The sequence below is a fragment of the Pavona decussata genome, unplaced genomic scaffold, assembly GCF_977016875.1.
Source record: "Pavona decussata unplaced genomic scaffold, jaPavDecu1.1 SCAFFOLD_161, whole genome shotgun sequence".
In the NCBI taxonomy this organism is placed as follows: Eukaryota; Metazoa; Cnidaria; class Anthozoa; order Scleractinia; family Agariciidae; genus Pavona; species Pavona decussata.
This window is the reverse complement of record NW_028145572.1, coordinates 92501-113552: the sequence shown is the minus strand read 5'-3', so window position 1 is coordinate 113552 and position 21052 is coordinate 92501. Positions and strand designations below refer to the sequence as shown.

Here is a 21052-nt window from a genome sequence, read left to right as displayed (position 1 = left end):
CTTAGAAAGGGCTGTTGGAATGCAAAAGAAAATTGGGGGTTACCAAGCATATTTCTGACATAATGAGGCAACAATAATTCTCAGGCCAATCAGCAATAAAAATTATTAAAGAGTAAGGCAGTGCGCAACTTGTACGTGGTTTTCACGTGATCAAAGTCGCTCGGGCAGCTGAGGAGTGATCTGTCAAGTTCAAATTAATTTCCACTCCTCTAAATAAAATAATTTTAGAAAGCTGGATTTCCTTCAGTTGCTGTAATTATGTTATTATCTACTCTACATCTGACATGTTACTCTCTAAATTCGGATCTTTCGAGATTTAAAAACTGGCCACTTGGTTTGTTAAGTAGTATGGTGCTGATTTACGTCTCCAAACAGTGCTCTCCTGTTCCTTCTGACAAAGGTTGGAAGAGTTTGTGAAGGCACAATGATCCGTTTTCATTGACTTCGGCGATCCTGCTATATCACGGAAGCGCCTGTCTGTTGTACCTTAAACCATCCTGATCTCTTTTCGTAAATCAGAATTAGATTTCCGTTTTCTGAGTTGGCCGCATCCAGCGTGGATAGCTGTAGTTGTTGTAAGCAGCTGTGAATCTTGTAATCAGGCGATGGAGCTGACATGGATTTTCTTAACTTTATTTCACCGGATCTTCGTTCCTCAGAATGCAGCTCTACAACGTCAGGTTTTCAAATTGGACCTACTTTTTCCTGCTTGACACTGGCTTCGTCTTGCGTTATGGATTGTTGCAACTGTGGCCACATTGGGACACGTTGGCTGCTTCTGTTGTGAACCATGGCAGAAGCTGTTTCCTATACCAAGCGATGGAACTGACATAGATCGGCTTTTCAACATCCTTGGAAGGGAATTTCGAGTAGCACCATCTAAAACCAACGCTTGATGGTAAGATGCTGCCCTTGCAAAGCGAGCCTTATGGTTTTCGACGTTTTGCTGTTCTGCGACATCTTTCAAGAAACCCAACTGCTGTTTTCGCCTTACACATCGCTCGTCACCGTCTGCCGGTGGGGTGGCTTGAAGTTTCCGTCTGATTCGCAAAAGCTCTAGCAGGGCATTCCTAAAGCGGCGGTCTCTATAGCAGTAAATACATGGATTCACTATAGAGGTTAGCTGCATCAGTGTCTCCGCCGAACGGAAAGCCCAGTTTTTGCGAAAGGCTGGAGAAAAGTTTCCTAAGGCACCCACAACTATTATTGGGAGAAAGGAAATAAACAGGGCAGCAGTGACTAAGCAAGTTGTCTTGGCAACTTTGTTTTCAAGTTTTGCTTGCACTAGAGAAGTGACTTGGCTGATTTGACTGAGTTTACGTTTACGTATCCCAGTGTGCACCATGATGTAGAAATATACAATAAGTATTAATGCAGCAGTTCCCAAAGCAATCTTAATGTTATACCACACTACCTCGAACTTAGGGTCCGCGCCGATTGCTTCCAGTAGTATTCCTGGAAGCGTTGTCAACAGAGCTGCAAACCAAGCTCCTATCGCCAGTTTTTTCACACGGCTTCTTGTTACAACGGTCCTATAGTTCATCCACTTTTGGATCGCCACATACCTTTCCCAAGCAATCAAAGTCAAATGGTACGTCGAGGAGCCGAAAATTAAAAACATCAAATGCACATTGACAGAGTCTAGCATACAAACACCATGAACCTTTTGAAGGGCGATTAACACATCAACAGTGGCAGATAACGGCATGTTTACAGCGCCCACTACAAGGTCAGTAACAGCGAGACTCGACAGCAGAATGCAGGAGATTCTTTGCAATTTCTTCTTCTGCTTTATAGCAATGATTACTAATGTGTTCAAAAGAATTGTAACAAGAGAAGCAATGGATGCGATAGGGACCAAGATCCAAGGAATTATGGTGTTATTTAAGTCCCACACGAAAGCTGGTTTTTCTGGACAAATGAACACTGACCTGATTTCAGAGGAAGAGTTGGCGGCTGTTTTTGCGCTGTGTAAGTCCATTGCAGAGTATGATGACATCGAAAATTAGCTTTGATATTCTATAAGCGATGCTTATTTACTGGCGAAAGAACTCTGGCTTGATAGTGACAGCGGAAAATCTTTTTGTTTCTTAGGAAAATTTACTTTGTCGGTGAACTAAGACTGACTGCCTGCGTGCAATAAGTTGGATACAACAGTGATTGAGTGAGTTAAAAATCATGCAGCCGATAAAACTAAACAAATGCCACAGAGTTAGCGTACACAAGGGCATAAAGAAACTAATCCAAACGGCTCGGAATAACAAGAAAACCTCCACTTAGTGAATTTGAGTATTTTCCTTCACGATCCAGATCAGAAGGTCGTTCGGCAGAGCTATCTCACCGCAATTTGCTCAAAAATTCCTTAGAAACATGCTCGGGAGAGCAGTATCCTGGTCTAAGATACATTTAGCAACCAGTGGGAGTCGTGTTTGGCCTGTCACTTTTTTAAATATCTAAGAGCAGACCGAAACCAAGATAAAAGAAAAACTCAAAAGTTACTAATGGATTGATTATCCCAGAAACAAAGAGTTCGGCGTCGAAAGGAAGATTTCAGCGAAACCAATTAGTCAGAGTTGGTTATCATATCGCGGTTTGTCAAAAACTGCCTTTTGTCATCACATTTGCATCTCCATGTAGTTAAAACGTTGCGAAGTGTTGTTGATTAAAACTACCGAAAGGCAATCAATGGTTTTTCCTGAGATACTTATCCGGAAACAAACGGACCCCAAAGTCAATTATTAATGCTTTTTTCTCTATGGTCGCTGTTCAGCCGTTTCCAAGCAAATTTATTTTTATAATTATTTCAAGGAAAAGGGTATGACTGACTTAAGCCTGTGAAATCGGTTGTATATCATCGTTACATCAGTTATTGTTTTAAAATATAAAATTGATATATTCGTATTTAGTGTGAGCTTCCAACACCAAATCAAGTGGGCCGTAATTTATATATTGACCAATGGAACCACAAGAAAATATATTCGTGGATTATAATTGATCAGCAACACTGCTGATATCAATAAAAGTAGAAAAAAACAGATGTTTAAAAAGTGAAACTCCTCTCATTACATGTAACTTATTAACATCTTTAAAAGATGCACTTTTCAAAGCTCTTTATATGACTGGTGCGTTATGAATGTGGATGGAAAACGTTGACGTTCAAAATGAAAGCAAGAAATGCAGTTATTTCCAACCCCATTGAACCCACCCCCCCCCCCCCCCCTCCCCCATCACAAACACCACTAAAAAAACAAACTAAGACCAATTTGGGCCATTAAATGAATGAAATCCGCGCGCTTTAGCAGCTAAAAAGCTTTCGCAAAGTCTCAAAGACCAAAGAAAACACTTGTGCCTATTGTGTTGGTTATGAATAGCTTGAAATTTGGAAACGTTACCCACCTGACACGGAAATTATCACACAATGAGTGTTTTAAGGTTAGTTCCATATAAAATGCCTTCTATCAGCTAAACAATATTTGTATTTATTACTTCAAACTCACTTTATAATCTATTTGACATTTTCCATTTGTTCAACAAGACATTTTTTAATTGCCATTTTATGAAGTTGGATTTATACGGCGATCGCTTAAAACTGGTTTGCCATAATCCATGGTTATGCTCTATTGATAAATACAGCATATCAATAATTTTCAGTTGGCAGAACTTGTATTTTACTATTTTGGGTGTTTCGCGGGATGTAATTCAGTTTTTCCATTCAGAAAAGTTGCAATGTTCCAGTTACTGTAATTTTATTATTCTAAGAGGTCACAGGTATTTAAAAACTAAACAGTATAAAAATACAAAGGAATTAATTATTTGCAATATAAAACTGTAACAAAATTGTTTTGATTTTTAACGAACGAACCGAATAAATATTGGTAGTTAAATAGAGCTAATAAAGAGTCAAGGGAACATTGATGTTCATTCCATAATTTCCGATTTTCTATAGAAACATATATTAGTTCTCAAAGGGAGGAATTGAAACGTTCGACTAAAAACGTTACAACGAAAATCATCGCCAAAAAAGAAAAATTTGTTTATTTTTGTGATTTTGGTGAGTTTGTGACACCGAATTCTTTACCGACCCATTGCAAATGTTTTGAAAAGGCCGCGAGTTTTGTTTTAACAGATCACGTGATCCTCACGTGACGTTCTCTTAGTAAAGTAATACCAGATGAACTTCAGTGGAGTAAGTTTTTGCAGAAACGCTTGCTGCTGGATAAAAATTTTTGCAGCCGTGAAGAAATTAGTAAAAATCAAAACGTACAAACTTTTCAAGCCATCATGAAATAGTTGTGTGTATTTCGTGCGGAAAATGATTTTGAAGTGTTGTTTTGTGTATGGGAGTTTTATCAACTCTTTACCGGGGGACACCTGCAATTCTTTTCCTCTGCCACTGATTTATTCTGGACTGAATCTATTTTAAAATGACTGAGATTGTAATAAGGGCGTCTTCATTTTGAATTCCCAAGAGCGACATCAGTGAAATCCGATGCCATTCTCATCACAATTTCTTTTCCTTCCTTCCTTTCTTTTTGTTTTTGCTAAAAGATTTTTATTATCTTTACGTGGCACAGAATACAATACTAACCACTTCTTACAGTATTACAGTATTACTTTCTTGACACACGCTTTCCCAGGAATGTTTTTGAAGCCGTTCAAAAACCTCGTAGCACGTGTTTTATCGGGTGTTAAACCACTCTGCTGCGCGTCGTGGTTTTAAATTCCGATAAAACACTGCTGCTCGTGTTTTAAACATTACATACTAGACCGGGACGGAGTAAAGGGGGAGGGGGGCGAATTCTGCCCGCGGCGACTTCACCTAAAATACTTTTTTTATTATTTAAGAAAACGCCCCGAAACTTTAGGACTTTATCAAACTTATATCTGGGAAAAATTGACAAGGTCGGTTAATGTTGATTGACGTGGATGTTACCCTGGCAACCAATTTTTGACGGGATATTATTTTCGGAAAATAGACAATACCCTTTTAAATTGAAGAAAAATTACTTTTCTTTCTGTAACCTTTGTGATTTTAGCTCATATTAGTGTTTCTTTATTGGTTTTGATTAGTTTCCGCTAAAATTTTGGTGCTTTCCTGAACTTTTGAGGAAATCCAGAATTCAAGATGGCCGCCATTTGGCAATCATGACGTCATTACTTCCTGCTACGGAGGTCAAACGTACAAATACGATTATTGCCAAGAGTAGTTTCCTGGAAGCAATCAGTGCCTCTTTCTCAAGGCTTGGTTTTGTAAATATTTCTTTCACAAGTTAGAAATGTGGTTATAAACTTCAAAAGCATGAAAACAGGCATGGTCACCTTGTATTTTCTTGATGTACTAGATCTAATGCGCAACTGTGCAAGGTTTCAAAAAAGTTCATTACAAGTTCTTTTGCTATGGAGCTCCACTTTTCAAGCTCGATATTTTAATAATTAGCTCATGCTATTAATCTCTTAGCTAAACTAACCAAATTTCACTATCGTCGATATAACATTATGACCTACGCAAGCTTTAATATATTTAATTCTCGTTAAAATTCAAGGGTTTGTAGCTAACAAGCAAACAAACAAAATCAACCTGCAGCTTGAAAAAATGAAAACATTTTGCTTAAGACATTATTATAGCAGTAATCATTTTTTTTGTCAGTAATAACACAGAGGTATTATTGCGCCGTTTATGACTAGGTGGAAAATGTATATCTTAGAAAGGGCTGTTGGAATGCAAAAGAAAATTGGGGGTTACCAAGCATATTTCTGACATAATGAGGCAACAATAATTCTCAGGCCAATCAGCAATAAAATATATTAAAGAGTAAGGCAGTGCGCAACTTGTACGTGGTTTTCACGTGATCAAAGTCGCTCGGGCAGCTGAGGAGTGATCTGTCAAGTTCAAATTAATTTCCACTCCTCTAAATAAAATAATTTTAAAAAGCTGGATTTCCTTCAGTTGCTGTAATTATGTTATTATCTACTCTACATCTGACATGTTACTCTCTAAATTCGGATCTTTCGAGATTTAAAAACTGGCCACTTGGTTTGTTAAGTAGTATGGTGCTGATTTACGTCTCCAAACAGTGCTCTCCTGTTCCTTCTGACAATGGTTGGAAGAGTTTGTGAAGGCACAATGATCCGTTTTCATTGACTTCGGCGATCCTGCTATATCACGGAAGCGCCTGTCTGTTGTACCTTAAACCATCTTGATCTCTTTTCGTAAATCAGAATTAGATTTCCGTTTTCTGAGTTGGCCGCATCCAGCGTGGATAGCTGTAGTTGTTGTAAGCAGCTGTGAATCTTGTAATCAGGCGATGGAGCTGACATGGATTTTCTTAACTTTATTTCACCAGACCTTCGTTCCTATGACTGCAGCTCTACAACGTCAGGTTTTCAAATTGGACCTACTTTTTCCTGCTTGACACTGGCTTCGTCTTGCGTTATGGATTGTTGCAACTGTGGCCACATTGGGACACGTTGGCTGCTTCTGTTGTGAACCATGGCAGAGGCTGTTTCCTATACCAAGCGATGGAACTGACATAGATCGGCTTTTCAACATCCTTGGAAGGGAATTTCGAGTAGCACCATCTAAAACCAACGCTTGATGGTAAGATGCTGCCCTTGCAAAGCGAGCCTTATGGTTTTCGACGTTTTGCTGTTCTGCGACATCTTTCAAGAAACCCAACTGCTGTTTTCGCCTTACACATCGCTCGGCACCGTCTGTCGGTGGGGTGGCTTGAAGTTTCCGTATTCGCAAAAGCTCTAGCAGGGCATTCCTAAAGCGGCGGTCTCTATAGCAGTAAATACATGGATTCACTATAGAGGTTAGCTGCATCAGTGTCTCCGCCGAACGGAAAGCCCAGTTTTTGCGAAAGATTGGAGAAAAGTTTCCTAAGGCACCCACAACTATTATTGGGAGAAAGGAAATCAACAGGGCAGCAGTGACTAAGCAAGTTGTCTTGGCAACTTTGTTTTCAAGTTTTGCTTGCACTAGAGAAGTGACTTGGCTGATTTGACTGAGTTTACGTTTACGTACCCCAGTGTACACCATGATGTAGAAATATACAATAAGTATTAATGCAGCAGTTCCCAAAGCAATCTTAATGTTATACCACACTACCTCGAACTTAGGGTCCGCGCCGATTGCTTCCAGTAGTATTCCTGGAAGCGTTGTCAACAGAGCTACAAACCAAGCTCCTATCGCCAGTTTTTTCACACGGCTTCTTGTTACAATTGTCCTATAGTTCATCCACTTTTGGATCGCCACATACCTTTCCCAAGCAATCAAAGTCAAATGGTACGTCGAGGAGGCGAAAATTAAAAACATCAAATGCACATTGACAGAGTCTAGCATACAAACACCATGAACCTTTTGAAGGGCGATTAACACATCAACAGTGGCAGATAACGGCATGTTTACAGCGCCCACTAGAAGGTCAGTAACAGCGAGACTCGACAGCAGAATGCAGGAGATTCTTTGCAATTCCTTCTTCTGCTTTATAGCAATGATTACTAATGTGTTCAAAAGAATTGTAACAAGAGAAGCAACGGATGCGATAGGGAACAAGATCCAAGGAATTATGGTGTTATTTAAGTCCCACACGAAAGCTGGTTTTTCTGGACAAATGAACACTGACCTGATTTCAGAGGAAGAGTTGGCGGCTGTTTTTGCGCTGTGTAAGTCCATTGCAGAGTATGATGACATCGAAAATTATCTTTGATATTCTATAAGCGATGCTTATTTACTGGCGAAAGAACTCTGGCTTGATAGTGACAGCGGAAGATCTTTTTTGTTTCTTAGGAAAATGTGCTTGGTCGGTGAACTAAGACTGACTGTTTGCGTGCAGTGTGTTGGATACAACAGTGATCGAGTGAGTTTCAAATCTGTGTGCCGATAAAACTAAACAAATTCCACAGAGCAATTAGCGTACACAACTGCATAGAGAAACTAATCCAAACGACTCCAAATAACAAGAAAACCTCCACTTAGTGAATTTGAGTATTTTCCTTCACGATCCAGATCAAAAGGTCATTCGGCAGAGCGATCTCACCACAATTTGATCAAAACAGAAAAATCTCTCAGAAACGTACTCGGGAGAGCACTTTCCAGGTCTGAGATACATTGAGCAACCAGTGGGAGTTGTGTTTGGCCTGTCACTTTTTTAAATATCTAAGAGCAGACCAAAACCAAGAGAAAAGAAAAACTCAAAAGTTACTAATGGATTGATTATCCCAAAAACAAAGAGTTCGGCGTCGAAAGGAAGATTTCAGCGAAACCAATTAGCCAGAGTTGGTTATTATATTGCGGTTTGTCAAAAACTTCCTTTTGTCATCAAATTTGCATATCTATGCAGTGAAAACGTCGCGAGGTGTTGTTGATTAAAACTATTGAAAGGCAATCAATGGTTTTCCCGAGATGTACTTAACCGGAATCAAACGGACATCAAAGTCAATTATTTTGAAATGTTTTTTTCAGTGGGCGCTGCTCAACCATTTTCAAGCGAATATCGTTTTTTACTTTCAAGAAAAAGAGTATGACTGATTGTACGTCTGTGCAATCGGTTGTATACGGCCTGTTACATCAGTTATAATTTTAAAATATAAAATTGATATAGTCGTATTTAGTGTGAGCTTCCAACCCCAAATCAAGTGCCCCGTAATTTATATATTGACTAATGAAACCGCAAGAAAATTAATTCGTGGATTATAATCAGCAACACTGCCGATGTCAGTAAAAGTAGAAAAAAAAGATGTTTAAAAATTGAAAAGTTCTTTATATGACTGGTGCGTTATGAATGTAGGAAAGCATTGACGCCAAAACTGGAAGAAAAAAATCCCCCCCCCCCCGCCGACCATCACAAACACCACCAAAAAAAGGCCATTAAATGAAATCCGTGCGCTGTAGCAGCTAACAAGCTTTCGCAAAGTCTCAAAGACCCAAGAAACACTTGAGCTTATTCTGTTGCCTATGAATAGCTTGAAATTTGGAAACGTTGCCCACCTGACACGGAAATTATCACACAATGAGTGTTTTAACCTTAGTCCCAAATAAAATGCCTTTTATCAGCTAAACAATATTTGTATTCTTCTCTCCAAACTCACTTTATAATCTATTTGACATTTTGCATTTGTTCAACAAGACATTTATATAGTGACCGCTTAAAACTGGTTTGCCATAATGCATGGTTATGCTCTATTGATAAATACAGCATATCAATAATGTTCAGTTGGCAGAACTTGTATTTTACTGATTTGGGCGTTTCCCGGGATGAAATTCAGTTTTTCCTTTAAGAAAAGTTGCAGCGTTTGAGAAACTGTATTTTACTATTCTTAAGGCTGGTTTCCATATGATCGCGGATCGCAGATCGCAGATCGCAATAAGGTCTGCGATCATATGGAAACCAGCCTTTAGATAGAACATGGTTCTATCTTCTGCGATCGTCTGCGATCGCGATCGCAGACGATCGCAGAAGTAGTTTCCATACGATCGCAGACGATCGCAGACCTTATTGCGATCTGCGATCTGCGATCCGCGATCATATGGAAACCAGCCTTAAGAGGTCACAGGCAACTAAAAACTAAACAGTATAAAAATACAAAGGAATTAATTATTTGCAATATAACTGTACCAAAATTATTTTGATTTTTAACGAATGAACCCAAGAACCGAATAAATGTCGGTAGTTAAAATACAGCTAACATAGAGTCAAGGGAACATTGATGTTCATTCCATAATTTTCAATTTTCTATAGAAATGTATATTAGTTCTCAAAGAAAAGAACTGAAACGTTTAACTAAAAACGTTACAACGAAAATCATCGGCAAAAAAGAAAAAGTTTGTTTGTTGTTGTGATTTTTGATGGGTTTGTGACACCGAATTCTTTGCCGACCCATTGCAAATGTTTTCAAAAGGCCGCGAGTTTCGTTTTGAGATCACGTGATTATCACGTGATGTTCTCTTTGTAAAGTAAAACCAGATGACCTTCACGTGGGAAATTCTTCAGTGAAGTAAGTTTTTGGGGGTGAAGTAAGTTTTTGCAGAAACGCTCTCTGCTGGATAGAAATTTTTGCAGCCGTGAAGAAGTTATTGAAAATCAAAACGTACAAACTCCTCAAGCCATCATGAGTTAGTTGTGTGTATTTCGTGTGGAAAATGATTTTGAAGAGTTGTTTTGTGTATGAGAGTTTTATCAACTCTTTTTACCGGGGGACACCTGCCATTCTTTTCCTATTCCACTGATTTATCCTGGCCTCAATCTACTTTAAAATGGCTGAGATCGTAATAAGGGCGGCTATATTTTGAATTGGCTACAGCGACATGGCGTCTTCCCCATGCAGGACTAGAAATTTTTGAATAAAGGTTGAATAAAGGTAAAATTCCGATGACATTCACATCACAATTTCTTTTCCTTCCATTCATTTCTTTTTTTTGCCAAAAAACTTTTATTATCTTTACGTGACACAGAATACAATACTAACCACTTCTTACAGTATTTGTCATAATTACAGTAATTATTATACTTACAATATATATACTTCTTTAGTGAAGTACGTTTTTGCAGCCATGAAGAAGTTAGCAAAAATCAAAACGCCCATGACTACCACAGTCATGAATTTATTACCTTCACGAGTTTCATTACTTCCATTTGCCAGACAACTTTAAGGCATTTTACTGTAACAATTTGATGCTATTAAAAGGGTAATACTAATATTTTACGTATTTCCAACGCTACAACAAAGGAGATCATTTTCTTTTCTTACTGAGTGTAATAAGACAATAAAAAAACTTAATGGACTAGATTCCTCAACATATTTTACGTTCGCACTTCAAAAACTCATTAATAATTCATAAGCCCATTAACCTATCAAATGGTCGATAAAACATCACGTGCAGTGGTTAAACCTCCTCCTTATTAGTATGCGGTGTTGAATGTTTTTCTCGTATGCTAATTTCCAACGTTCACAAAAGCATTGTTATGAACTCTCTTGACACACGCTTTTCCAGGAATGTTTTTGAAGCCGTTCATAAAACTTGCAGCACGTGGTTTTAAACATTACATAATGTTCGACCCTTAATCTTATCTAGATTGGGTGGGGGGGGGGGGGGGGGGGATGGGGAAAATTCTCCCCGCGGCGACTTTGAACCTAAATAATTTTTTTTAATATTTGAGAAAACGCCCTTAAACTTAAGGACTTTTTCAGACATATATCTGGGAAGACATTGACGTGGTCGGTTGATATTGATTGATGTTGATGTTACCCTGGCAACCAATTTTTTGACGAGAAGTTTTTTCGGAAAATAGGAAATCCCCCTTTAAATTGAAGAAAAATCACTTTTCATTCTGTAACTTTTGTGTTTTTAGCTCATATCAATGTTCCTTTATTTGTTTTGATTAGTTTTCGCTTAAAATTTTGGTGCTTTCCTGAACTTTTGGGGAAATCCAGAAATTCAAGATGGCCGCCATTTGGCAGTTATGACGTCATCATTTGCTCGGGCAGCTGAGGATTGACCTATCAAGTTCAAATTAATTTCCACTCCTCTTAAATAAATCTTTTAAGAAAGCTGGATTTCCTTCAGTTTCTGTAATTATGTTATTATCTACTCTACATCTGACATCCAAATCCAGAATCTTTCGAGATTTCAAAACTGGCCACTTGGTTTAATGTGTAGCATGGTGCTGATTTACGTCTCCAAACAATGCTCTCCTGTTCCTTCTGAAAACGGTCGGAAGTGTTCGTGAAGGCACAATGATCCGTTTTCATTGGCTTAGGCGATCCTGCTATATCACGGAAGAGCCTGTCTGTTGTGCCTTGAACTTTCTTCATCTCTTTCCGTAAATCATGTTTAGATTTCCGTTTGTTTGAGTTGACCGCATCCAGTGTGGATAGCTGTAGTTGTTGTCAACAGCTGTGAATATTGACTGGAGCTGTTAACTTACGCAAGCGAGGAGATGACATGGATCTTTTTAATTGTTTTTTCACTAGACGTTCGTTCTTCTGACTGCAGCTCTGCAACGTCAGATTTTCCAAATTTGGACGTATTTTACCAACTTGACGTTGGCTTCCTATCGCATCTTGGACTGTTGCAGTTGTGGCCACAAAGGAACACGTTCGCTGATGATGATGTGAACCATGGCAGAAGCTCCTGCCTTCCGCAAGCGATGGAGCTGATATGGATCTCTTCAACATCGTTCCAAGAATTCCGGGAGAGTAATCTAAATCCAAGGCTGCCTCGCAGGACGCTGATCTTGCCAAACGAGCCTCGCAGTTTTCGACGTTTTGCTGTTCTGCGACATCTTTCAGGAAACCCAGCTGCTTATTTCGCCTTACAAATCGCTCGACACCGTCTGCCGGCGGGGTGGCTTGAGGTTTCCGTATTCGTAAAAGCTCTAGCAGGGCATTCCTAAAGCGGCGGTCTCTGTAGCAGTAAATACATGGATTCGCTATAGAGTTAAGCTGCATCAGTGTCTTCGCCAAACGGAAAGCCCAGTTTTTGCGAAAGGTTGAAAAAAAGTTTCCCAAGATAAGAACAACGGATGATGGAAGGAAGGAAATAAACAGGGCAACTGTGATTAAGCCAGCTGTTTTGGCAACTTTGTTTTCGAGTTTCGCAGCCACTAGGGAACTGACTTGGCTGATTTGGCTCAGTTTTCGTTTGCGTACTCCAAGGTACACCATGATATAGAAATATACAATAAGTATCGATGTAAGAATTCCCATAGCAATCGTAATGTTTAACCACATTACCTTGACCTTAGGATCCGCGCCGATTGCTTTAAGTAGTATTATTGGAAGTGATGTCAACAGAGCTGCAAACCAAGCTCCCATCGCCAGCTTTTTCACACGGCTTCTTGTTACAATGGTTCTATAGTTCATCCATTTTTGGATCGCCACATACCTTTCCCAAGCAATTAAAGTCAAATGGTACAGCGAGGAAGCGAAAATTAAAAACATGAAATCCACATTGACAGAGTCTATCATACAAACATCATGAACCTTTTGAAGGGCAATTAACACATCAACAGTGGCAGATAAAGGCATGTTTATAACACCTACTAGAAGGTCCGTAATGGCGAGACTTGACAGCAGAATATAGGAGATTCTTTGCAATTCTTTCCTTTGAATTACAGAAATGATCACTAATGCGTTCAAAAGAATTGTAGCAAGAGAACTCATAGATACGACAGCGACTAAAATCCAAGGAATTGTAGTTTCAGTTAAATCCCACACGAAATCTGGCCTTTCTTGGCAAAAGAACATTGATCTGATTTCGTTGGAAGAGCTGGCGGCTGTTTTTGCGCTGTGTAAGTCCATTGCAGGGTATGATGACATCGAAACGCTGTTTGATATAATATAAGCACTGGTTATTCGCTGAGAAAAAGCAGCGTCTTGATTAATGACAAGAGAAAATCTTTCAGTACTTAGGAAAATGTACTATAAGACTGACCGGCTTTCGGGCAGTGATCGAATGAGTTAAAAATCTGGCTGCCTTATATTAACATATATATTTAATTAGTAATGACTTTTAACAAAAAAAGCAGTGACAAAGAAACCTACTTAACAGCTGGAAACTGAAACCAAAATACGAGAAAAACGCAAAACTAGCAAATGGATTTATTATCCGCAAAACAAAGAGTTCGGCGCAAGAACGAAGAGTTCAGCCAAAATAATTAGTCAGAATTATTTTCTTCCCCTCTTCCGACCGCCGAAGAAAGAAAAGTAATAATTTCCAATCCCAAAAACCTAATACGAACTAAATTACAAGCCATTAAAAAGAATACCATGCGATTGAGCGGCTAACAGTCTTCTACAAAGACCAGTCTCATCGGTTATAAATAGCTGAAATATAAATTTCAATGTTGTCGATATATATACACATTTAACCTTTTTTGGCCGAAGTCTCAATGAAAGATTTCTATTGGCTAAATAATATTTGTGTTCTTTTCTCCTCCGAACTCATCTTATAAACTGTTGAATATTTGCCTTTTCTAGCAAGGTTTTTTTTATTTTTTTTATTCGTATTTAATGAACTTGAATTCTGAATCGCGATCGCTTTGATTACCCTGTCGTCATTATCCATGTTAATGCTCTATTAATCCAGCACAGCAATAAATTTTGGCAGGGATGTTGTTTCATAATTGACGTTTTTAGTGGGATGTAGTTCAGGTTTGCCATCTAGAAATATTGCAGTTTTCCTGTGATTGTATTTACAGATAGTCGAAAAAAAAAAAAAAAAGGATTTGAATTTCTCGGGCGTGCAAAAACTGTAATAAAATTGTTTTGATTTTTACCCAACCGAACAAATATCCATTGATGCAAATCTAAGATCTTACTCCGTTGAACTTCATTCCTTGAGAATGGCGTCATGACGTCGCCGAAACGTCGGAACATATACCGCTTTATCGCTAGCTTTTACTTGCCTGTGTATTTCTAAAGCATTATTAATTAGAACAAATATCCGTAGTTTAAATTGACGTTACTTTGGAATCACCAATTTCAAACTATGATTAGCAATGAATTAACAAACGATATTCATTCCATAATTTCTAATTTATAACATATTGTTATATACCTAGACTTTCACTCAACAAAACGAGCACTGTGATTGGTTGATTGCCCCTGATCAAAAACAAATGTATCCCGACCGGGATACAATTGCGCAGTTGTTGCCCTCTCAGTTGTTTGTTTTGCTGTGATTGTTGAAGGGAAGGTCTAAATATATAACAAAGCACTTAATGTATGGTCCCTCGGGAAACTAGTTAGTTTTGCTTTCCCTCGAGTCCTGATGTTTCCCTCGACTTTGCGACTTCGTCTCGGGAAACATCAAGACTCTCGGGAAAACAAACCTAGCTCTTTCCCTCGGGACCATACATTAAGTGTGTAGTGAATTGAATATCTTGGTTGTCAAAGAGAGGAACTGAAACATCCCCCAAAAAAAGTTACCGCAAGAAAAGCTCGCCAAAAAAAATATATATATAAAATAAACCTCAGCATTGACTTTTAGCATGAATTGTTTTTGGACTTTACTTGACGAACTTTTAGGAGTTTGTGGTATCGAATTTCTTGTGAACCCTTTGGGATTGTAGGATTTATCTTTCCGGAAAGAGCCGGATTATTTTTTCAGCAGATCAGGTGATCGTTCGTATAACCTAGTTTTATCCAAAAACATAACTTCATAAGTAAACCCCGATGACATTGACATGGGAATTTCTTCAGTGAAGTAGGTTTTTTTCCGGATCCAGATTGAAATCTCTGCAGAAAAAATCATTATGATGCAGTCTAATCTCTCGAGTAGGATTTCCCGTTCTTGGAAGTGGAAAATACCATCCTATTGGACAAACGAAAATTTGGTTAAGTCAGGTATTGTGCTCCCTATACTAAACAGCTACTTCGTTGGAGAAAAGGACCGTGGTTTCGTTAACGATACATGTTAGGGAGTATTTTCCCCACCAACTTTAGAATGCTTTGTTCTTCATATAATCCTCACAATGTGTCTTAAGTGTGGTTACATTGTAACAAGAGTACACTTTTTTTTTCTTTTTTTTTCGTTTTTTGTTTGTTTGTTTCTTTTTTGCTATCTAAAGAAGAAGAATGAAACTGCCCGAAATGTATTTTGTTATTTTTTTTCTTAACACCGGAACAATCATAAGAAAAACATTTAATTCTCGTTCTTTTTTCTCCTTTTCAACATCAATAAACCATAGCTTAAAGTTTTGATAATTGATTGTCCCAAGGGGGGAGGGGGGGCGGTTAATTCGAGAGAGGTCCTTTAGTTCAAGTAGTTCCCTTAGCTACAGTATATGCATCTTAAAACCACAAAACGTTGTTCCCTACTATTGGTCCACAGAAACCGTGATTGGTGATCGAAAACTCGGTCCAAAATTAAACACAACACAGAACCCCCACGAACAAACAAGGAGACAACTATTAATCTTAAAGTCTCATTTATTCACCAGGCTTTCACTATTCGATCACATTTATTCCATTGCGCATATGCCACTCGTTGACATTCAAATCCTTGCAGTATGCAGGATGTTTGTCCCATGAACCTAGTTTAATGGCGTTAGCTCCCACGAGTCTCCTGTAGCTCAATGGTAGAGCATCTGAACTAGTAACTGGAAGGTCTTAGGTTTGACTCCTAATAGGAGCACTCGGATTTTTTTCCGAGTATGCCTGTGTCACTTTTTGAATAATACATCATTCTCAACTATTAAGCTAGTTATTATTACACTACAGCTTGATTTAAGCATACAAGAACAGCAGAACACGCAAAACATGTCACTTTAGTTTTGTAGTGTCCCAGTTTGTGTGATCAACAGCTGAGCACTATAGCTCAATCCCAAGGCAGATTATCTATGGTTTTACATACAGTACTTGACAACACCTTCGGTCTAAGGCCTAAAGAGTAAAGCTGTGCATGTGCGACCACAACCACGTGACGTACACGTGATTTTCACGTGATCAACAGCAGGCTATTGCAGGAGTGCCAGGTCGCGCCCATCAACACGAAGACAGTTGTGTCATGCAAACGAAACATCGATGGAAACTGCAACGGAGGAAACAAGTTGAAATTAATTTCCATTTCACTTAATAAAATCTTTTCAGAAACCTGAATTTGCTTCATTTTCTGTAATTATGTTATTGTCTACTCTTACTCTCCAAATCCGGGATCTTTGACTGAGATTTCAAACTGACTGTCCACTCGGTTTATTGAGTAGCATGGTGCTGATTTACATTTCCGAACAATGCTCTCCTGTTCCTTCTGACAACGGTTGGAAGAGTTCGTGAAGGCACAATGATCCGTTTTCATTGAGCTCGGCGATCCTGTTATATCACGGAAGAGCGTGTGTGTTGTACCTTAAACCATGGATTGTTGCAGTTGCGGACACATTGGGACACGTTGGCTGCTTCTGATGTGAACCATGGCAGACGCTGTTTCCTATACCAAGCGATGGAGCTGACATTGATCGGCTTTTCAACATCCCTGGGAGGAAATTTCGAGGAGCATCATCTAAAACCAAGGCTTGATGGTAAGATGCTGCCCTTGCAAAGCGAGCCTTATGGTTTTCTACGTTTTGCTGTTCTTTGACATCTTTCAGGAAACCCAACTGCTTTTTTCGCCTTCCAAATCGCTCGGCACCGTCTGCCGGTGAGGTTTGAGGTTTCCGTATTCGTAAAAGCTCTAGCAGGGCATTCCTAAAGCGGCGGTCTCTATAGCAATAAATACATGGATTCACTACAGAGGTTAGCTGCATCAGTGTCTCCGCCGAACGGAAAGCCCAGTTTTTCCGAAAGGTTGGAAAAAAGTTTCCCAAAGTACTCACAACGATAGGTGGAAGGAAAGAAATAAACAGGGCAGCTGTGATTAAGCCAGTTGTTATGGCTACTTTGTTTTCAAGTTTTGCTTCCACTAGAGAACTGACTTGGCTGATTTGGCTTAGTTGACGTTTACGTACCCCAATTTTTACCATGATGTAGAAACATACAATAAGTATCAATGCAGCAGTTCCCAAAACAACCTTAATATTCAACCACACTACCTCGAACTTAGGGTCCGTGCCGAGTGCTTCCAGTAGTATTCCTGGAACCGTTGTCAACAGAGCTGCAAACCAAGCTCCTATCGCCAGTTTTTTCACACGGCTTCTTGTTAAAATGTTCCTATAGTTCATACATTTTTGGATCGCCACATACCTTTCCCAAGCAATCAAAGTCAAATGGTGCAGCGAGGAGGCAAAAATGAAAAACATCAAATGCACATTGGCAAAGTCTATCATACAAACACCATGAACCTTTTGAAGGGCGATTAACACATCAACAGCAGCAGATAATGGCATGATTATAACGCCTACTAGAAGATCCGTAACGGCAAGACTCGACAATAGAATGTAGGAGATGCTTTGCAATGTTTTCCTTCGTTTAACAGCAGTGATCACTAGTGCGTTCAAAAGAATTGTTACAGGAGAACTAATGGATACGACAGCGACTAAAATCCAAGGAATTGTATTTTCAGTTAAATCCCACACGAAATTTGGTTTTTCTGCACAAATGAACACAGACCTGATTTCGGAGGAAGAGTTGGCGGCTGTTTTTGCGCTGTGTAAGTCCATTGCAGAGTACGATGACATCGAAACGCTGTTTGATATAATGTTAGCGTTTGTTATTCCTTGCGAAAAAACTGTGTCTAGATTAGCGACAAGAGAAGATCTCTGAACTCGTTACTTGGGAAAGTGTATCGCTTGGTAGGCGAACTAAGACTGACTGTTTTCGTGCAGTGATCGAATGAGTTTAAAATGTGGCTGCATTATATTAACATCTTTAATTAGTAATGACTTTTATCAAGAAAAGCACTGACAAAGAATTTTAGCTCACAGCTGGAAACTGAAACCAAAATACAAGAAAAGCGCAAAACTCACCAATAGATTGATTGTCCGCAAAACAAAGAGTTCGGCGCCAGAACGAAGATTTCAAGCAAACTAATTAGTCAGAATTATTGCATCGCGGTTTGCCAAACACTGCCTTTTGTCATCAAATATGCATCTATGTAGTTAAACCTTTGCGAAGCATTACTGACATCTCTGTAAATAACACAACAGGCATTGATTAAAACTCCCGTTCAACAACCAATGGGTTTCCTAGGATATTAATCGAAAACCAAAGGAACGCTTAACAGTTTTTGTTTTCACAATGGGCTCAACTCCGCCGTTTGCGAGCAAAGATTTTTTATTAATTTCAGTCATTATTTCAGGAAAAAAGGGGATAAGTGAACGTCTATCAAATTGAAACCATTTTATCAGTACGGTTCGTCGTATCAGTTATCTGAAAATTTAAACATTTGTATTCAGTGTGGGCAGTTCCAATGCCAAATTTTCATGTTTAAGGATACCAAGCCCAAAGCAAGTGCGCACGCAATACACATTTCGACCAATGGAAGCGCGAGAAACTATTAAGCCGTGGATTATAATCAGCAACAATAGCGAAAAAATAAAAAAAGCAGCAAAACAGATGTTTAGAAGATAAAATGCCTCTGATAACATGCAGCCAATTAACATCTTTAAAAGTTGCAGTTTACAAAGTTATTTAGGACTGTTACATGGATGGTCTAGGAGATTTTGGAGAAATCATTGACGCCAAACTGAAAGCAAGAAAAGCAATAACTTCCAATCCCTAACAACTTAACACGAACTGAATTACAAGCCATTAAAAAGAATACCTTGGGATTTAGCGGCTAACAGTCTTTCACAAAGACTATAGTCTAATCGTTCGGTTATAAATAGCCGAAATATAAATTGCAATGTTGTTGATATACGGAAATTACCACATATTAAACCTTTTTTGGCCGAAGTCTCAATAAATGCTTTCTTTTGGCTAAACGATATTTGTTTTCTTTTCTCCACCGAACTCGAGATATGTCCAGGATCGACCTTGTTAGCAAGAATTTGCTAGCAAATTAATTTCGCAAAAGTAACAAGGATTTTTCTTGCTAGCTAAAAGCATTCATTACAAATATCGCAAAAATCGCAGGAATAACAAATCTAGCAAGATTCAAGACTTAGAAGAAGTTGAAGCCATAAGCATTGTTGGTCGCCATCGTCCAGGGTACCGTGACAGTCAATTCCTTCCACCACGATAGGCAACCAAATGTTAAATGCGCCGGCCGAAAAAGGATGTATGCATAAATATGTGCTTGGTTGTATGCGGTATCGTTTGGAATGAAATAGAGCGCGTTACCGCTAAGGTGCGATTTAAATGATGTTTTTGGTTAATGTCGGCTACTGATGTTTTAATAGGGCTGGCAGGCGTGTCAAAGACCAAGTTTTATTGTCTTGGTCCCAAGGGTGTATTGCTTGAACAGAGGACGTTCCATTGTTATACAGATAATAAACTGAGTCCTAGGAAAATGATCTTAAAAAAGGGTAAATAAACAGAGTTCACGGATCACAAAGCAATGTTTATTATTCATAATTATCTACTCATTATTTTCTACTGTTTTTTTTTTCCGAATGTAACACATACGACTGGACAACAGGAAGTTTTGCAAGATTATTTGGCGCTGAAGTTTAACTGCTTTGTAAGATACAATCGTCACGAGATGTGAACTTCCATCATTAACTTTCTTTGGCCTTGAATTTTTAAACCTGCCGACACTAGGACTAAGGATTAACAGAATTGAAGTACTCTAGACATTTGCCTGTTATCATTTTGTTGTAGTAAATTATTTTTGTAGACGCACTATTTAAGCATACTGTCTATATTGATAGCAATGAATAACAGTTTCCCAAAGACCGCGCGTTGTCTTGAGCGTTTTTTTTTTTTTTTTTTACGTTTACCGGAAAGTAGTAAATTTTATGGGTTTATCTCCTGAAAAGTTTTTTGAACACTTGTAAGAACTTGAAACGTCACATTCGGTTATAAGTTCATTATTTTTGTAAAGGTGACAACAATGAAAGGTGATTGAAACAAGCGGTTTCGGAAGAATTACTCTAAAGTCCGAAAATAACCAAAGGCCACCATAATTTGTCGTTGATAAATATCTATCTTTATTGTATAACTAATTCATCACAAACAATAACAGCAGTCGCGAACGGCCATTATTCATTCCGCCTAAGGTATCTACAATCATCAAATAAGAAATATAACAAATATTTACGGGCCGACCTCGGTTGTTTTGACACTCATTACACCAAGTAAAATCGGTGAAAACATTCAGGTAAAATAAAAACTCATAAAAATCTATTTACAAAAAATGTGCAATTGGCTAACTATGTGTCCAAATGAAAGAAATGTTGCATAAAGTACAGGGTCCTTGTCATGGGTGTTGCAACACATTCTTACTTATCAAACATTAGGTCCAAATTTAAGTCGAAATTCGGCAGGATTTCTTCGTACTCCATCTCCGCTATTTCTTTTAAAATTTCTTCCTCATCAGCGACAGACTGTTGTTGAAATATTGTCATACATTGTTGTATTTCTTTTGCCTCTTCTTCGGAGATGTGATTGACGGAAGAACGGTATTTTTGGCGAAGGAAGTTCCCTTTGTCTTTTCGTAACCAGTCGGTTATCT

At 38.6% G+C, this 21052-nt stretch overlaps 1 protein-coding gene across 1 annotated transcript; it reads right to left on the bottom strand.

The window, feature by feature from the left end:
* Window positions 1–6376: 6376 nt before the first annotated feature.
* On the bottom strand, window positions 6377–7678 carry LOC146464537 (adenosine receptor A1-like). The gene has a single exon (XM_085129589.1). The coding sequence runs from the start codon at window positions 7676–7678 to the stop codon at window positions 6377–6379; it is 1302 nt and encodes a 433-aa protein (XP_084985715.1).
* Between the last annotated feature and the right edge of the window lie 13374 nt (window positions 7679–21052).

What these genes read in the sequence shown, in the direction of transcription:
- LOC146464537 (XM_085129589.1), bottom strand. Translation starts at nt 7,678, where the DNA reads ATGGACTTACACAGCGCAAAAACAGCCGCCAACTCTTCCTCTGAAATC.